Source organism: Vespa crabro, chromosome 14, assembly GCF_910589235.1.
Source record: "Vespa crabro chromosome 14, iyVesCrab1.2, whole genome shotgun sequence".
NCBI classification, from domain to species: domain Eukaryota; kingdom Metazoa; phylum Arthropoda; class Insecta; order Hymenoptera; family Vespidae; genus Vespa; species Vespa crabro.
The window spans coordinates 1,521,811-1,541,939 of record NC_060968.1 but is presented as its reverse complement, the minus strand read 5'-3'; the positions used below and the strand labels follow the sequence as shown (position 1 = coordinate 1,541,939).

General features: G+C 30.9%; 1 protein-coding gene across 1 annotated transcript in view; it reads left to right on the top strand.

Moving 5' to 3' along the window:
• Positions 1-20,129, top strand: part of LOC124429204 (beta-1-syntrophin) — a 534,717-nt gene that overhangs the window by 483,514 nt on the left and 31,074 nt on the right. The window contains exon 5 of the mRNA XM_046974168.1: positions 16,950-17,173. Within this exon, the coding sequence (XP_046830124.1) occupies positions 16,950-17,173 (224 nt within the window). The remainder of the gene's footprint in view (positions 1-16,949; positions 17,174-20,129) is intronic.

Genomic DNA, 20,129 nt, shown 5'->3' with positions numbered 1-20,129 from the left:
TTCGTTCAAGTTCATTTAAATTTAAAAAAGAAAATGATTAATCTCTTTTTACGAGCTTCGTATATCGTGATAAGAAAAGTATACTATTTGATTTAACAACAGAAAAAAGAGAAGATAAAAAAGGAAGCCTCGACTACTTTCTTCGATCTCGAACACAAAACGTGACCTTAATAAATTAAAAAAAAAAATAAATAAATAAAAAAAAAATAGAAGAAAAAAGAGAAGAAAAATTCATACAATTGTGGCGTATGAAAGACCCGTGGATTAAAATAAATTTTTCTCTGTGTCGATTGGTTAAACAAAAAAAAAAAAAAAATAGAAAAAAAAGAAACTGAACAAAAATGTTTAAATATTTGTTTCAACAAATGAGATACCCTGTACACGCGTCGTACATATAAGTACATATATAAATCGCATACTTATATAAACGTAAGTACGTAAAAGAGATACGACTTGCTTTTAAAAACGATATCTGTGCTGTTTCTACTCGTTCTCGTATGAACGCGTTGCATTACACTGGTAGTTGTAACGCCCTTTCCTCTACTTGTGGAAAAAAAAAAGAAAAGAAAAAAAAAAGAAGAAGAAGTAGGGAGAAACGAGAAGCGAAGGGTGCCAATGTACGTCCTAATGTAACTTCCATTAGGGCCTTTACGTTCTCGTGAAAATGTAACGTAACGACGTGCGTATGCGTTCTTCGATATACGGCCGTTGTCACTATCAACGTGGCTAATGGCGACAAGAATGACACCAACACGTAGTTATGCGAATCTAACGTTATAGTTAAACATTAATGTCATATTCCTTTTATGTAGTTCAAAGAGATTTAAGAGATTCAAAGTTTAAATATATATATATATATATGACTAGATGATCGAACATCATTTGCACTAATTATATTTGAATATCAAAGAATTCGACTTTCTTTATTTTTTTTTTTGATTTATTTTAATTTTAAATAATAAATAATGAAAAGAAAATAAACGAACGAACATTTGTTTTAACGTTACAATTTTATATGAAATTGTATTTCAATATCTAATTGAAGTAAAATTATAGTTATGTCTGGTTGCGGTATAATAATTTCATTTTCTAATTTTTTTTTTATTTAATATATAAATGTTTTGTAAATAAATTAAACGTTTTTTAATTTTTGTTTATAATATATAAATATAAACTTTTTTTATTATTATAAATAACAAACGCAACATAATTTTTTATTACTTCTTTTACTTTTTTATTTCTATTTTAAATAATAAATAATAAAAATATAAATATTCGTTTTTACATGAAATTCTCATTTTGTGGATGCATTTTGATATCCATTTGAAATAAAACAATAGTTATACGTGATTGCGATATAACATTTTCAAGAATTTTTTTTATCTTATATATAAATGTTTTTAAAAATAAATTGAACGTTTTTTTTTTTAATTTTTTAATATATAAATATTAATATTTTTAATATTAAAAACGACGAACACGCAACGTGATCCATATAATCATTATCATTTTAATATTGTGCTTATAACAATTGGAATTATATTGAATAAAAATGATAATCATCTTTAATACGTAAAAGAGAAAAAATCAAATAACATTAAAAAATAAAATAATAATATACGAGGGAAAAATCGAGTGATGATAATTCTATAATTAAATGAAAATGAGTAATATTTAACAATACTTATACTTGACGAGTTTAAAACTTTATAGAATTCAATGAAACAACATTGTTGGAACGTTAGAACTGAAGTGGACCCATCCTAGGCTCTATCTCTAGTGCCACTTCAAAATCTTTCACTCGTGTATTCACATTCTCTCACATTTCCTAAACTAATAACCTTTTCAGGAAAATTCAAAATGCAATTATGAAATGGATAAAATCGTTGACTATTTTAAAACTATCATAGAAGTAAAAGCTAACAATAAGTGAAATTATAACATTTAAATGTTTCTATTATCATTATTGTTATTATTATTATTATTATTATTCACAATTAAAATTGAAATTACAGAGTAATAATTTATACCACTTTAATGTAAAAGTTTAAAAACGATAACGAGCGTTTATGTAGGTTGATTACATTTTAAATAATATGGCCAAATATCTTTCGATCTTATCGGCTTCATAAATAAATGTTTCAAATAAAAAATTCTTAGATTCTCGAGGAAGAAAAATATCAAATATGATCAAATGATTACAATTTTGAAAATCTATGACTGAAAAGAAATAAATAAATATGTGAAAAAAATAAGAAAAAAAGTTAATTAATGAATAATACATTGGTTAGTAAATGTTTATAGGAATATTCATTTAATTATTGTTTAAATAATTTTTTTAACGTTTTTTAAATGTTGTTGAATTTAATGAGCACAGTTTATCAAACGTTCAAGACGTTATAACACGATGAAATAACGATGAAATGGTACAATGTAGGTCTTCGTGGAATTCGTATCGATATTCTTCACAACTTTTGTTAGGCTTAAAATATCGATTTCCATTAAAAAAAAGAAAAACAAAAAAGAAAATAAAAAGAAAGAAAATTGTCATGACATATTCGTATCTCAACAAGTGCGTCCTGTACGAAATATCTGTAACACATATTACATTTCTCTCTCGAAACCTAAAAACTTTTGTTTGATACATTTGTTTATAAAACCAATAGGATCGAATATGTGTTCGGCCGTATAGTTTAAAACGTGACACCCTTTATAATATCAAAATTTTCTTTTCAATAGAAAATTCAAACCACGCTGTCTCGTTTCTATTTATTTTAAATGATCCCTGTAACGTCGAATTGATAATATCGAATGAAATAAGTAATAAAATGAATAATAATGATACGATTGAAAAGAGTAATACGAAAAATTATAATCAAATAGATAATAATAATAGTAATACGATTAGAAGAAAGATAATACGATAAATAATAATGAATATTAATGGTAAGATTTGAAAAAAGTATTATGATAAATAATAAGTAAGTAAATAATAATAATAATAATACGATAAATAATAAATAATTAAAATAAATGATAATACTACGATAGAAAAAAATATTATAACGATACATAATAATCGAATAAAAATAAAAATACGATTGAAAAAAATAATATGATAAAAAATAATAATAAAATAAACAATAATAATACGATTGAAAAAGGTAATACGATAAATACAAATAAAATGAATAATAATAATAAAAATATGTTCGGTGAATCAGGGATGAATAGTTCCAATTAAATGAGATTATCGATTCATTATTTTAAGTTTAAGTAGAAATAAGAGGAATATAAAGAAAATAGAAAGAAAGAATGGAGAGAAAGAGAAATAAAGGGGGAAATAGAGAAAGAGAAAGAGAGAGAGAGAGAGAGAGACAGAGAGAGAGAGAGTGAGAGAGAGCACAGAGAGAGAGAGAATCATCGAAAAGTTAGTGATTCGTGTTGTAAAATGTTCTGTAATGTGCATTGATTGGAACGATCAAGTAAGGAAATATAATTCTCGAAAGAATGAAAAACTTTGGTAATACGAAGTAGTACCGTACTCGTTGAGGATTTACTACGCGAATTAATTTCCCGTTGGCAATTCAATTACGTCTTAATTGGAAAGGACGGAAATGAGACCGCATTAAAATCGGAAGCGTCCAGATGGAGACGTAGATTTTCTCCAGATATTCCCTTACTCCTTCTCTCTCTCTCTCTCTCTCTCTCTCCTTACTTTTCTTCTTCTTTTCTTTCTCCCTTTCTCTCTCTCTCTCTCTCTCTCTCTCTCTCTCTCTCTCTGTATCTGTCTTTCTCTTTCTACGATTTTATTCCCTCTTTCTTTTCTTACTTCCTTTTTTCTTTTCTCTTTTTTTTTTCTTTTTCGTCCTTTTTACTCTTCTACTGTCGAAAAAGCACGTCGATTCGTTCGTGCGAAAGATCAATTAGGAATTGGATGCCCCGTCAATTTTCTCAGTTAGAGACTCTATTTCTTTCGTTTTCTTTCTCTTTCTCTTTCTCTCTTTCTCTCTTTCTCACTAACTCTTACTCTTTTACTCATACTCTTTTTATTCAATTTTCGTTGATCGATCAATTGGAAAATGGTCGAACGTACGAGTCTAACTCTTAGGTTAGCTTAAAACTCTTTCGTTAATGTTAATTCGAATATAATCTATGATTATATAGAAATATTAATTACTAATTATATTTATATGTACATAAAAAAAAAACAAAAAATGTTATAATAATTTATTCGAAATATAAAAAGATAACTATAAATCTTTATATTTTCTCTATAATAATAGAAATAAACTGTATGGCTTGATTGAAAGAAGAAAGAAGAAAGAAAGAAAAAAGAAAGAAAATACTTAGATTAGAAATTTTCGAATCTACGTAGTAATTTCTTTTCCTTTTTTTTTTCATTTTATTTTTTCAATAATTTTTCGTAATATAACATATTACGACATATTTTCTATTGTATGTTTAATAACTAACATTAACAAAGTCGCAATAACATCGTAATTGTTCCATTGAAAGAACGTTAATCTTTAATTGCTTCATATTTCTTCGTTACAATCTATTTATTTCATTATGATAAATAATTGTCGTGATAATACGTTGCAATTATTATAAAATTCCAATGGAACAATCCGTTACATCATCAACCTTAATAGTAAGGACTTTCTTGTTAAGGTGATGAGAGGTTGCGAATTAAGGAGCAATTAATAGTGGGTAGCCAAATGTTTCAACCTTGGGGTTGGCGAAGGGATGCTCTCGAGTATTGCTGTCTCTCTCTCTCTCTCTCTCTCTCTTTCTCTCTACCTACTCACCTACCTATCTCTATCTCTCTATCTCCCTCTTTCTCTCTCTCTCTCTCTCTCTCTCTCTCTCTCTCTCTCTCTCTCTCTTGCTCTTCTACCATTCCTCCTTTAAGGTTAAATCGGCGTCTGCAGCACCACCTCCAACTTCCAGACAGTGTAAGTACCTTCTCCTTTCCTCACTATCTCTCTCTCCCCCTCTCTCTATCTCTTTCTTCTTGTTCTCTATCCCACTCTATCTCACTCATTCTCTTGCGTGGTTCTCTAGCTTTAGAATCCCAGAACGCTGTTTCCGATCCATTATTGTAATTGAATGCGTCGGGATCAAATATCGAGAGGCGTGTCGGGAGCAACACGTAACGTGCATCGTGTGCCTGCTAGTATGGGAAACTGCAGATACCGGGTGTACCATTAATCATTCGCTATCGGTCAGGAGAGCAGATTTCATCGATTGGGAAATCGAGGGTTACCAATGTTTCCCGCCTTTTTTCATTTTGTTTCTTGTTTTTTCTTTTCTTTGTTTCGTTTTTGCCTTTTTTTGTTTTTCGTTTTTTCATTTTCCTCCTCCACCTCCTTCTCCTCCTCCTCCGTCGATCCACTCCCATCTACCATCCCCTACGAACGATATTAGTTGATGACTAACTTTCATCTTGTTATAGTTGCGTTTTTAATTTGTATTAATAACAACGCGATATTTTTTAATGAATAATGATATTCTATTTATTTATCGAACTGAAGAGAAATTAATTGATATATTTCAATGTGAATTAATATTTCTTTCGGAGAATTTTGACGAACTTTTTTACTTTCAAGTTCGAAATATTATAGTTCATTATATCGAATTATCGATCAGTATATTTACATAATTGTTCATTAGCTAACTAAACAATACTATTTATTTATTCTATTGCAATAATCATTTGCATTCATAATTATTACAGTTACATAACAATCGATCAAACAAATAATGCATATATACATATATATATATATATATATATATATATTTATAAAAAAATTGGCTTGGATAACTCAATGAATCTGCGAAATCCTTTAATAATCACTTTAATAATCCCCGAACAAAGGGAACGATTGATAATAAAATGATCGTTGGATGAAAGAAAAAAGAAAGGAAAAAAGAAGAGAAAAGGAAAAAAAAGAAAAAAGAAAAAAAAAGAAGGAAAAAGCATTACGATCCGTCGTCGATTAATACTCTTCATTCTTTATCCGAAAAGTAATAAATCTACTTCGGAAAGATCGACGTGGATTGGCCGAGAGATGAATCAAACTGTGTACGGTTTGCCTAAACGAGAACGAGACGAAAAACAAAGAAAGTAGTAAAAGGATGAGAGATAGATAGATAGATAGATAGACAGATAAAGAGAGAGAGAGAGAGAGAGAGAGAAAGAGAGAGAGGTTTTGAAGCTATATAACTCGAGTGCTTTTTTCACTTTACCCACTTCAACCCTAAGTGCCTTACATCCATGGAATATCTCGATCGATGGCTCGTTATTAATTAGAACTGGAGCCATCAGCATCTATCCGTTTTCAAACATACCGATGGAGGATCGAAGGTTGCGTCGAAGAGAGAGGAGAGGGAGGAAAGGGAAGTAAGTGAGGTAGGTGATGGTCGTGATGGTGGTGGTGGTTTAGGGGTGGTTTAGGGGTGGTTTTAGGGGTGGTTCGGGGAGTGGATAGAGAAGCAACGAACGCATCGGCACATCTTCTATCCATAACCTTCGATGGTACGTATCAGCTCCGGCACATGGGCTCTATGGACCTCTCTCTCGACATGGCCGACCAAAGTGGATAGTGCATCAGCAATGCTAAGTAAACTGTGGCCGGAGGGGTATGAAGAGTATGGGAGAGGGGTGTGCAAGGATAGAGGAGGGGTGGCTTGGGTCGAGAGATGATCGTAGCCGAAGCATGCCAACGAGCAAACTCGACACTTCGTGTGCGTTTTAGATACATCTCTGTGTACGTAATATGTCTCTGTATAAGACTTACGTATCATCGTGAAGGTGTACTATAGTTACGTGTTTGACCACGTATGCCAGTTATTATCCTTCGCACTAGCTTTCTCTCTCTCTCTCTCTCTCTCTCTCTCTCTCTCTCTCTCTCTCTCACACCCTCTCTCTTTCATCCTCTCTTTCGATCGATCTATAATAGAATTTTAGTCTTGATGAATTAATAATAATAAATTAAAAAAATGATAAATAAATAGTCGATAATTCATCGATCGAATTTTTTCTCTTTCTTTACTCCTACAAATTCTGCGCTTTATTCTTCTTTTCTTTTCTTTCCTTTTTTTTTTTTTTACTTTCTACCGTTATATAAAAGCGGAACGTGTCATGTGATTTAATTGACACGTTAAATAATAGACAAAATAAATTGGAATAATTATAACGATATAATTAATGTCAAAAATGATTTTCTGGATAAACTAAGATTATAAGATAAAAAAGATCGTATTGTATAATAGTTTGCGGTCAAATAAAAATAAGAATAAATTAATTCAATTAATTCAATGCGATAATGTCGAATTAATGATGGAACGAGAAGAACATTTCATCTTTTTTTTCTTTTCTTTTCTTTTTTCTTTTTCTTCTTTTATTAAGAAAATAAATCTCATCCATTACGATAAAATAAAAGTGGTAGGAAAAATATGTAAACGATAAAACCGTCGTGAAGTCGAAAGAAATAAATATAAAGAAGAAAAAGAAAGGGGAAAAAAATAATTTATAGATAAAATAACAAAGTGAAAATAATAATAATAATAATAATAATAATAATAATAATAATAATAATAATAATAATAATAACAATAATAATACCGTAAGAACGATGAAAGAAAGAACGTCTGAAATACCGAACAATAATTAAAATCCACCCTTTTTCTCTCAGGTCACCCTACCCCACCTCAAAATCAAACACCACGTCACAGTTCTTTCGTAAGCATGAAATCGAAAAATTCTCCCTTTTTCTCTCCTTTTTTTTTCTTTCCCTTGTTTTTTCTTTTTTCTTTTCATTTTTTTTTCTCTCTCAAAATCATCTCATCGAATTGCCTTCGTTTCGTACAATCTTGGTCCTGTCCTTCGTTATTATCGCCAACGAAATCGTCGATTGTGCAAATTCCAGTACGACGAGAAAGAAAACAAGAAAAAATAAAGAGAGAGAGAGGGAGAGAGAGAAAGAAAGAGAAAGAGAGAGAAAGAGAGAGGAAATGGTAGGTAGATTCTTCTCTTTCTTTCTTTCTATTTCTTTTTCTCTCTTTCTCTCTTTTTCTTTCGCTCGATAACTCCTCTGCGATTTGAACTTTTTCATGGACGACTCTCTCTTTCTCTGTGTCTTTCTTTCTCTCTTTCTATTTCTTTCTATTTCTTTCTATTTCTACCTTTTTCTCTCTTCTCTCTTCTCTCTTCTCTCTCTCTCTCTCTTTCCCTCTCTCTCTCTCTTTCCCTCTCTCTCTCTCTCTCTCTCTCTCTCTCTCTCTCTCTCTCTCTCTCTGTCTTCCTCCCTTTCTCTCTTTCGATCGAGGCCATGCTCCGTCGTGAACTTGCGAATATCGTTAGGATCGTTTAGTTCCCAGGAGCTGTTCCGCTTAATATTCTTCTCTTTTCGCCCGATCGCCTCCTCAAGCTCGTAGATTGCGAGACGAGACTCCCTTTCGCTCGATTTCACGATTGCTCCAAAGCCGAAAGGAATCGGCACGGTTTGGGACAGTGCCGATGGCGCGACGAACCGAAGGAATCGCCGATAAAAAGACGAAACGACGACGATAACAACGACTACAAAATCTACCATCCTTTTCTTTTATATACATATATCCAGAATATACATGCATATATACATATATATTTGTATATATGTAATATTTATATATATATATATATATGTATATATATGTATATATATGTATATATATGTATATATATGTATTATATACATATATATATATATATATATATATATATGTATATATATATGTATTGTAAGCTTATCTATCTCTTTATTTTTCGTTCCAGAAGTATTTCTACCTATCTCTATTTAATAAAAATGATAAAGGCACGTTAAATTCCTAAATTCATTTTATCATTCCTTATATTTTCCGCATTTTCTGCTCCTTTCTTATTCCTCCCTTTCTATTGTTGTCTTTATCTTACTATCTCTCTCTCTCTCTCTCTCTCTCTCTCTCTCTCTCTCTATTTCTGTCGTTCGTATATTTAATCAAAGGTTAATGATATCTTTCTATTTTAAACAATAGGAAAATAATTACTTATCTCTCTCTCTCTCTCTCTCTCTCTCTCTCTCTTTCTCTCTTTCTCTCTTTCTCTCTTTTTCTCTCTTTCTCTCTTTTTCTCTCTTTCTCTCTCTTTCTCTCTTTCTTTTTTAGACCAGAAATCTTGCATTATTCGAACAATTTTACTTCGAATATAGGAATATTATATTTATGTCTATTCCTTCTGAGCGGATATCAGAATCGGAAATTTGATACCTATCATTGTTAGCTATATATATTATATAATATTTTTTATTTCGATTGGTTTCTTCTCGTTTTCGATAACATTTGTTTAACATATTCACATTTGTGATCCAGACTAAAAGTTCCCGTTTAAATATGGAAAGAAATCGATATGTAATATTTTTATTCCTCTCCTCTCTCTTTCTCTCTCTCTCTCTCTCTCTCTCTCTCTTTCTCTTTCTTTTTCCGTTGTACAATATTCTTCTCAATTTTATCGACGATTTGACATGTTCCAATAGACGAGAGACAATAATAGTACCCTAATATCATATTTCCTGATTATTTCAATACATAAAATACTACATCACTAGTTTTATTAATATAATATATATCGTACGCAATTTATTTGCTTATTGAACACTAAAGTCAAAATAATTTAAATAACAATTGTATAATCGAAAACAATAAATAAATTTAATTTAATTTAACGATGACAGTAATTCAATCATTTTATACGAATGTATCGAATGATGAATGAATCGAATCTTTCAATTCTACAAAATGAATTATTATTATTATTATTCTATCGTCTAAATTTATCTTGATTTAATTTCTGTTAAACGTTGAATTATCATTGTCCAATTATCGTGAACATATCTTGCTGAGTTTACGATACAATTTTATCTTATCATATTATTAAATTTGAAACTATGGTTATGTTATTATTAGCCTTCATCACTTATCGAAGAATTATTTATTGTTATACTAATGCTTATCTTTAACGTAACTTAATAACTTAATTAAATCTATAAGTTATTATTGATCTATAATACTAACACGTATTCGATATTACCATTAATGTCTAATTTTATTTTGATTTAAATACGAGTAGATATTGCTCAGACTGTAACTTACCTTTATCAATATTTATTATCTCTCTCTCTCTCTCTCTCTCTCTCTCTCTCTCTCTCTCTCTCTCTCTCTCTCTCTCTCTCTTTCTCTTTATTTCTATCTCTTATATATAGATTTGATTAAATATTTTACGAACTATTTAAGCTATCACTTTCACCATTCATAATTACTTTCATATCGTCAGCCAGATATCGTTTCAATTAAGCGAGGTCAACAATCGCTCGTGAAAAAATAAAGCAACAATATCAGATCTCTATTTGCCTAAAGTTTTCATGATATATTTTTTTTTTATTTCCCTTTATCATATATCTTTCTCTCTTTCGCCGAAGCGATATTTTTCTCCATTTTATTTGACAATCTGCCGATTGCATAAAAATAAACTAACCCATATTTCCCTAGGTCCCATATCGCGTTGAATATTTTTGATTTTATTTTAAATTTAAAGTCACGATTTTTACGATTTCAAACTGTATAGGAGTATCATTAACCTCTCGATATATATATATATATGTATATATCGTTTTTTCTCTCCCAAAAATTTCTATAATACAATATAATGTATATACACGTGTCTTTTAATTGTAACTTCTTAATAATACAGTAGTTTCAATAAAGGCTATTCCCATGACCAATGAAATATTTCCAATATCATATATCAATTCGAATTCAAATCAGAATTCAAATATTAATTGGACATAATGTTCGTTTACCTTGATCTATAATCATTTACAAAATCACTTTTAAATTATTTTTCCCCTTCCAGAATATACATAGGCCTCGTATAATCGAGGCATCTTTTTTTTCTTTTCTCTTCTCCTTTTCCTTTTTATTTTTTCTTTTTTTTTTTTCTTTCATTTTTCGTCTCCGTTGGAGAGACCACTGTACAGAGAGAACGAAAAAAAGGAAAAAAAAAAGAAAAGAAAAAAAAAACAACTCGCCCGGAAAAATGGATTCTACAAAAGGGTCCTCTGTTGACTTTCTCATTAATTTCCCATCCAGGCTCCAAGCACAAATGATATCCCATTTAACGCGAGCTATACGATTTTACAACGTCGCTAAGTGCGTACTCACGAGATCGATACGGAAAAATACGAAGGAGACCACGTAATCCCGATTTTTAACGTAAAAGCTTCCCTCCGGTGTATACTTTCGTACCTTCTCTCTCTCTCTCTCTCTCTCTCTCTCTCTCTCCCTCTCTCTTTTTCTCTCTCTCCCTCTCTCGTATCTACACATATGTACATACATAAATAGACGCACCACTACCAATGGACTTCCTTTTCGATCCGGCCTACCCCGGAAGTTATGCAGCCTCACGGAGAGTTTTTTAATCTAGAGGCTAAAGTTTCCCATCCGACATCCTCGCGTGGAAAAACAACTTCGGGTAAAAGTTTAGATGGGTCTCATATGTGAAGCAAAAGAGGGAAAAGAGAGAGAGGAGAAGAGGATGGGGAGAGAGAGAGAGAGAGAGAGAGGACTTGTATCTAAGACTTACTTCCGCCATTTTTTACGAACGCCACCGAAAAAATTCTGTCGGTCCTATGTAAGAGGAGAAATTTAATGCACTTTTTTCTGGACCTTAAGCGATTTATAAATCATCAATTTTTCAAAAATCATTCCTTCGGGAACTCGTATAAGTTTCGTTTCTTTTTTCAACGATATTAAATACCCGTCGACTCTCTGATTAATATATGTTGATCGACGTTAAAAACTCAACGATATAAGATCAAATTATCGGAATATATAATATCTAAAAGACATTTTGCCGTTAAATGTAATATATATTCTTGAAGATTGTATTATACCTTTCTCTCTCTCTCTCTCTCTCTCTCTCTCTCTCTCTTCTTCTTCTCTTTCTCTTTTTCTTTCTCTTTTCGGCAATGATATAACAAAAACAAGAAGAAGAAGAAGAAGACAGAAAGAGAGAGGAGAGAGAGAAAGAGAGAGAGAGAGAGAGAGAGAGAGAGAGAGAGAAATAAGAAAAATGAAATAAAATGAAAGATAGAAAACCAAGGGTAGAATGGTAAAAGGATTAAAATATTGGAAAGAAGATGAAGACGAAGGGGGTGAACGACATTCCTTTGTACTCTCTTTCTCTCTCTCTCTTTCTCTCTATTTCTCTCTTTCCCTCTATCTCTATCTTTCTCTCTATCTTTCTCTCTCTCTCTCTCTCTCTCTCTCTCTCTCTTGCGCAGAGAGCAATCGTCTAACGTTGATTCCAGTCGAATTTCCCGAGAGTTTTCGAAATGGAACGATCGTGATTTAGGTCATCAGAGTTTCTGTCGTTTTCCCTCTTCTTCTACGTTATATTCTCTATCTCTTTCTCTCTCTCCCTCTCTCTCTCTCATTCTCTCTTTCTCTGTCACTCTTTGTCTATCTCTCTCTGTTTTCCTCTGTCTCTCTCTTGATCGTCTCTACTCTTCGATGAAAATATTTCATTATACGCGCACAGTATCATCGATCTTTTTCCTTTCGTTGTATATAGGGTAATAAACGATGTCTCAGTAATAAAAAAAATCAATAAAAATTGTAAAATTGTATAATAAAATGTTTCGAAATATTTTTTCAATCAGTTCTCGTTTCTCGATAATATTCAATATAAATATAGTATAATATTTAAAAGTTAAATATGATACAATCAGATCAGATTGAAAGAATGATATATAATAGAAATATTCTTTTTAATTTTCCGAAATCGAATTTTCTTTTCTTATACGTCGGATCGGTGGTATTTATTCGATTGATAATAGTTGCAATTGATAAAAATTTCGTGTAATAATATTCTATTCTACGATTACGATAAATATTCTTTTTTTTTAATAATAATCAACTTCTTTCTGATTATATTATAATTAAAGATACCACTCGGTATATATTATATACGTACATATATACATATGTTTATATTACATTATTAAACTTCTTTAATGTTGAATTATATTAATATAAATACATATATATGTTGTAAGAATTTCTTCAAATGAAAATAGAGAGAGTGAGAGAGAGGGAGAGAGAGAGTGAGAAAGAGGGAGAGAAAGGAAGATAGGAGATAGTAGGGAGTGAGATAGAATCGTTGCTGAACCATCTGTTTCGAGCACGCTCGACCCTTCTCACTCTACCAAGATTCGCCCTATTATTCCGTCCATTATTAAGAGCCGTTAGTCTCGACCACTCGATTGCCGTAGAAAACGTGTGTAGAGATGCCATCGTGAAGAGCTTGTTTCTATCGCCCGATAAATTTTCGTTTTTTATTTTATTTTATAAAATTACTATACCTAATGAGTATTAAACATACACATAATAACACAATAATAACGTCCTTACACAATAATAACGAATTAGAAATGTTAAAACAATTTTGAATATCCTCTGTGTAAAATTATTTTTACATATGTATGTGTCAATAAATACACATAAATATATAAATTATGCGGAAGTACATAGGGTGTTACAAAATCGTTCGACTAATTTTTTTCTTTTCTTCCTTCTTTTTTTATTTTTATTTTTTTAATGATGAAACTATATACGATAATATTCGTACTTTTTATTCAAAATGCTAATAATTCTATTTGCAACTTTTAAATCTTAACTTGAAATGATCTTAAAAGAGAAAAACGAAAAAATTGAAATATTGAATTAAAACAGACAAATTTAATTATCGGTTTTGAGACATTCTGTATAAATAAGATATATAAGTCCATAGAATATATTTTTCATTAAAAATATAATACGATTATTATTATCATATGTAGATATGTAATTATTAATTCAATTGACATTGTATTAATATTTTAAATAATTTAATTAATTATTATCAATCATTCCAATTTTATTTTTCTCAATTTATTTTTTCTAATTCTACGTCATCAATATATGATTTCGTTCCAGGAATTTGAATCAATCATTGATTTTATTTAGTACGAAGATCGTACGTCGATGTGTTCGAAAACGATGGTGAGAATAAACAAGAGAGGAATAGAAATAGAGATAGATAAATAGATAGATAGACAGACAGACAAATAGAAACAGAGAGAGAGAGAGAGAGAGAGAGAGAGAGAGAGAGAGAGAGAGAACAAGAGGGTCATCGTCCGTTGAGCGATCATCATAGTTTAGACTAAAGCATTTTAAACGCGGAATCGTCACAATCGAACACTGTCGGCCGCACGTACCAAAGCAGAACGTGAAATACGTTTGGTGTCGAGGGGACTGTGAGAGGGAGAGTGAGGGTGATCGACAAAAAAGAAAGATGATAAAAATATATACGAAACCAAAAAAGGAAAATAGGAATGAAAAAAAAAAAGAATACACCCCCCACGGAGAGAAGAGGAACTGAAGTTCATGGAGGTGAAACTGTGGATTCGAAACGAGTAATTAAACCATCTCGTTGCGGCCACCCGAAAGGTCCGTACGTTTCATTTTGATGACTCTAGTGGAAAGGAGAATATAGGGTGGATAAAAAGAGAAGAGTATGAGGGATAAAGAGATAGATAGATAGATATATATATATATGTATATATATATATATAAAGAGAGAGAGGGAGAGAGAGAATGAGGGAGAGGGAGAGGGAGGGAGAGGGAAAATGAAAAGAAGAGGATCGCGAGAGAATTGTAACTCCTGTCTGGTGCAACGTAAACGCGCAATGTTTTCGACGGGAAACGTCGGAATTTGACAGTTCGATTAATTCTCGATTCTGTGTCTCTGAAGTGCCGTGGTTTTAGGGATACCGAATGAGAGGTCGTTAACCTTATCGTGAATTGTTAACGTTATCTATAGGGGGAAAAAAAGAAGAAAAAGAGAGAGAGAGAGAGAGAATCACGTGACGTTATCAAAGATTCGTTTCGTTTCGTTCCGTTTCATTTCGATCGATTCTACTCGTTACGAATATTTCTACTTTCATATCGTTCGTTTTACATTGTCACTTTAATGAACTCGAACAAAAGATAAAAACTTATTATATTTAATATCGTATAATTTTTCTTAATATTACTGGTGCAATGAAAGAAGAAGAATACTTTTTTGAAGAACGACAAATATTTCTGTAAATTTGTTATGGATATGTAAAATATTAATAATGTAGGATATATGTGTTTGTTGACGAACGCTTACGTCTCTCAATTGTTTACAATACTTTCTTCTAAGGATCATATATCTATATTAGAAATATCTATTTTTGGAAACTCGTTGGATACTCGCTAAGAAAGAACATATATAAAGAACACATTGTTATCTTTATCCAAGCTTAAATATTATATAAAGATATTAATCGGTATGAGATTAAAAGAAAAAGCACTTTAATGACTTTTATTTTAGATCATATATCTAGATCATAGTATATTGTAATACCTATTGATAGAGTTCAGAGGAATATTCCATACATAGATCAATATACAAAGTTAGGATTTCCTCAATTAAAAACAAAAGAAATTAAATTTAATAGCATAGGCGTAGAAACGAATACGACGTTAGGCAAATTTTATAAACGATTAAAAATTGACGATAATTCATATACGATAATTCAATTCAGTTTTAAATACACATAGTACCAAATCATGAATTATACATTAATATTAAAGATTGATTTCTTTAATGTCATTGATCTAGCGATCAGAGACAAAAATGTTTATTATTATTTCGAAAGCATGTAGCGATTTAGATCTTTCTGAAATATTTAAAATAGATTTGGTTGAAAAACCACAAGAAATAAGAATCGAACATATACCAAGTGTTAAATATCGGTGAGAAATTAGAAATTTAGTCGCGGGTTATAATTCTAAGAAAATTGGAGATATTAATGTTGAAATGTTAATCGTGGTTAAAAATAACGAACTAATATATCAAACAAGAAGACGGATCTCGTAGTCATAAAAAGAAATGATAAATGATCAAATACAGAAGTATGATTGATGAAGGTCATATAATAGAAAAATTGACAGATACTTCCATCCGAACGCAAAGTCGAAATTGTTAAAAAATTTGTAGACCCGACAAATACACGGCAGATTCAAAGTTTTCTTGATTTAAGCGGATACTTTAACAAATTTTTTCCGTATCACATTCATTGATAGCCAGACTATTGTCGGATTTGTTGAAAGTAAATGTTTAGCGAATTTTGTATTTGATGAGAAACAAAAGTATATCTTCATCTATCTGAAAGAGATATTGGTTAACAAACCTATGTTAAATCTATACAGGACAGACACTGAGATAGAATTATATACTAACGCGATTATGCAAGGATATGGGTCGATTTTATTGGAAAGAAGCGACAAAGATAACTCGTTTACTTCTGTCGAATTCAGAGATTATTGTATAGAGGAGAGCATTAATAATAATTAGTAAATAATAATTAATATTATCAAATAAACAGAAGTCTATCTCTCAAACTTAAGAATTATTACATATAATTTACAGTTATCATATATATTAGGGGGACCGGAAAGTAATGTCGCTTTCTTAAATTAAATTCAAACGAATAAATTTTTAACAAGTTTTTATTTTTAATCACAATCAAATATCGACATGCGCAGAAACGACATTACTTTCCGGTCCCCCTAATATATATATATATATATATTTATTAAAAAGAAAAAATAATAATTATCTAATAATAATAAGTTGATCGAACAAATTAAAAGAATGTATATACATACATATATTGTGTGTGTATATATATATGTGTGTGTGTGTATGTGTGTGTATGTGTGTGTATATATGTATATATAAATATATATAAATCGATATTAACGATATTGATGAAGATATTGATATTTGATAACAGAAAGGAAGTGCAAGCAGCGAAAGTAGCGAGGATGGAGCCGGAAGTAGTGCAAGTACCTCACGAGGTGCGGGAAGTGGATTTACTTTGGCGACTGGTTGCGCAGGGGGATGGCGTAGTGTCTTTGGTGCGGTTTCAGGAAGAGAATTAAGGCTTTACGAATGTGCACCATGGAGTCCTGAGGCTTGGGCATCACCGAGTATTACTTGTCCTCTTATTGCTACCAGGTAATTTAACATTTTCATCATTAATAATAATTAAATAGCTATTAATAGACTTTCTTTAGAAAAAAAAGAATCATTTCATTCTTCTAATTGGTTTAATTAATTTCATTAAGTATTCGAACGAATTCTAATTAGTTTTAATTATAATATTATAAAATAATCATTAATCCAATCAACAATCTTTAATACTAAATAAAATATATACCTATACATATATATATATATATATATATATATATATATATATATATATATCAATAGCGTAGTATTGGGTAATTATAAAAAAAAAAAAAAATAATATACAAAAGTTGAAAATTTGTTAGATATAAATATTTCTCAAGAAAAGAAAAAAAAAAAGAAGAAATAACTTCGAACTTTTATATCTTTCTAACAATGAGAATTAATTCTTTGTTGTAGAAATAATCGATCAATTACAATTACTAGATATTTCGATTAAAGATATTTTAATCCGATAACGTGCAGATCGATTAATTCCTATCTCTTAAAAAAATATCGATTTAATAAAATGTAATCCAATAATAAAACAACAATTCTCAAAGAGAACTGAACATTTGCTGACTCGATAATCAATCCGATCTCTACGAAATCTTGCCTGCTACACTGTTTTTCCCCCTAAGGACACATTATTGAAATAAATCCTGTAGGAAGGTTAGACATAGAGATAGATAGAGATAAAGAGATAGAGATAGAGATAAAGAGAAAGAGAAAGAGAAAGAGAAAGAGAGAGAGAGAGAGAGAGAGTGAGTCTCCCCGAAGATGTTTAACTCTAACTTATCACTGTCACGTTAGGACTCCACGTTTGTTTCGTCGTCTATTCGATGACGTTGAAATAGCGATTGCCTATCGTACAATTGTAGGAAGGCGGGGAACGGAGCGAATGTTGGGCGTGTGGAGGTTGGATAGAAGGAGATGAGGAGATGTGAGGAGGGAGAAGGAAGTCTCTCCGATGGGATATAGTAGATGTGTACTAGCAGAGTGACGAGAGAATGACATATGGGAATGGGAAAGAGATAGAAGGGAGCAATGTTATGCATTCGTGTTCGTCAGTATGGCCAAGGGATTACCAATGAGGCACGTCGGATTACCGCAGTTAGCGGTGTTCGTTAGACCGCCATTTTAATTAAGACTATTATACATCGAACAATAGTAACACGTGGTAGTAGCCAGTATTTAGACTACTACCTATACTCTACTGTATATATATATATATATATATATATATATATATATATGTATATATATAGTAATGAGTGTTGCTACGTGCACGGACGACGATATTCCGCTTCGACAGTTTCTCTCTATGCCAGTGTAACACCCTCTTCAACCGTTCCGCACTCTTCTCCCTTTCCTCCTTCTCCTCCTCATCCTCCTCTTTCTCCTACACCTCCCTTCAACCTCGCGCACCCCCCTTAAAATGTGCAATCGTATCTCTACCGCGCTATCGCATCGTCGCATTAATCGATCATCATCAAGCAAATTCTCGTATATTGTCTATTATCGCTTTCGTCGTATTATTATTCGTTGTTTTACTTATTATGTATTCGATCATTGTAAATTATTATTTATTTTTCTTTTCCGTTTTGTCTTCTTTATTTTCTTTTCCTTTTTCTTTTTTTTTTTTTCTTTTTGAATGCGTTTTAATAACGGACCAGATGGCACCTGACAGATCAACTTTATCTCATATTTTTTTTTTCTAGAGTTCACTCTTCGATCTTATCGGATATCTTTAGTTTGTGATAAATCTGACAAATTATTTAAAAAAAAGAAAAAAAAAATTCGCAAATGATGTAATCTTTGTTTACAATTTTTTAAATTAACGTTAATATTAAATAATCTGAAAGAAGAATTGTCTTCTTCTCCTTTCTCGAATCATTATTTATTTGTTAACAATTTTGACGCTTTTTTACTTGTAATGTTTTTTTTTTTTTCAAGGGTCATGTGTTGCTCCATACAGGTTATCAGATCGTTGGATGCTCGTTAAGGATAAAAAAAAATAGATTGCTTACCATTGTTTTGGCCCTTAGACATTTTTACTTAAACCCTTGACCCTCTAGAAGATACAGATCAGACAATAATCGCAAATGGTGGATTCACGGTCTAAACAAGAAATGTAGTCTATCTGACAAAAATCTAGAAATATCAGGGATAAAAATTTAACATATTTAGTTTTATTTTGACATTTCTATTTCTCATGGGTCCACTTTTATAAATATTATTATAATAGTATTTATATATATATATTTTTTTTTTCTTTGGACATCGATTAAATTAACAATTTTTTTCCTGAAGCTTTAAAATAAATTTACCAAATACTCTAGGAATAATAATAAATAAACAATGATAATTATCTAATAATATTTAGTTTTGATAAATTCGAATCTACGTATAATTTTGTATTATATGTTAAAGATATTTCATTATATTATACGGTAATCATTTCTTTTCTCTCCTTGTTATTTTTATCTTTAAACATTTCCAACATAATCTATCGATTATCATTAAAAATATATTCGGAATTATCTCGCAGTAATTAAGATCGACCATGTAACAATATTATTTAATCGTTATTATAAAACACACCTAATATATACGACTATTCTCTATCAAAAGAAAAAAAAAAAAAAAAAGAAAGATAAAAAAGGTAAAGTATAAAGCTTACAATATAGCGATGAAAAAAAAGGGAAGATTGAAAGATCGTGATGCAAAGCGTTCGATAAATACGTGAAAGGTTTTCCTCTTCACTTGGAAGGCTACGATCGTGTATCCCCCTTGACCATCACTACCACCACCAACCACCGCCACCACCAACCACCACCATCACCAGCGTGTATACCAATGACTCAAGATTCTGTTTACACACGTCAACCCTTCCGTTCTCTAACAATAGAATGCCGTCGCCACTACCACCACCATCATCACCATCACCATCCTCAACATT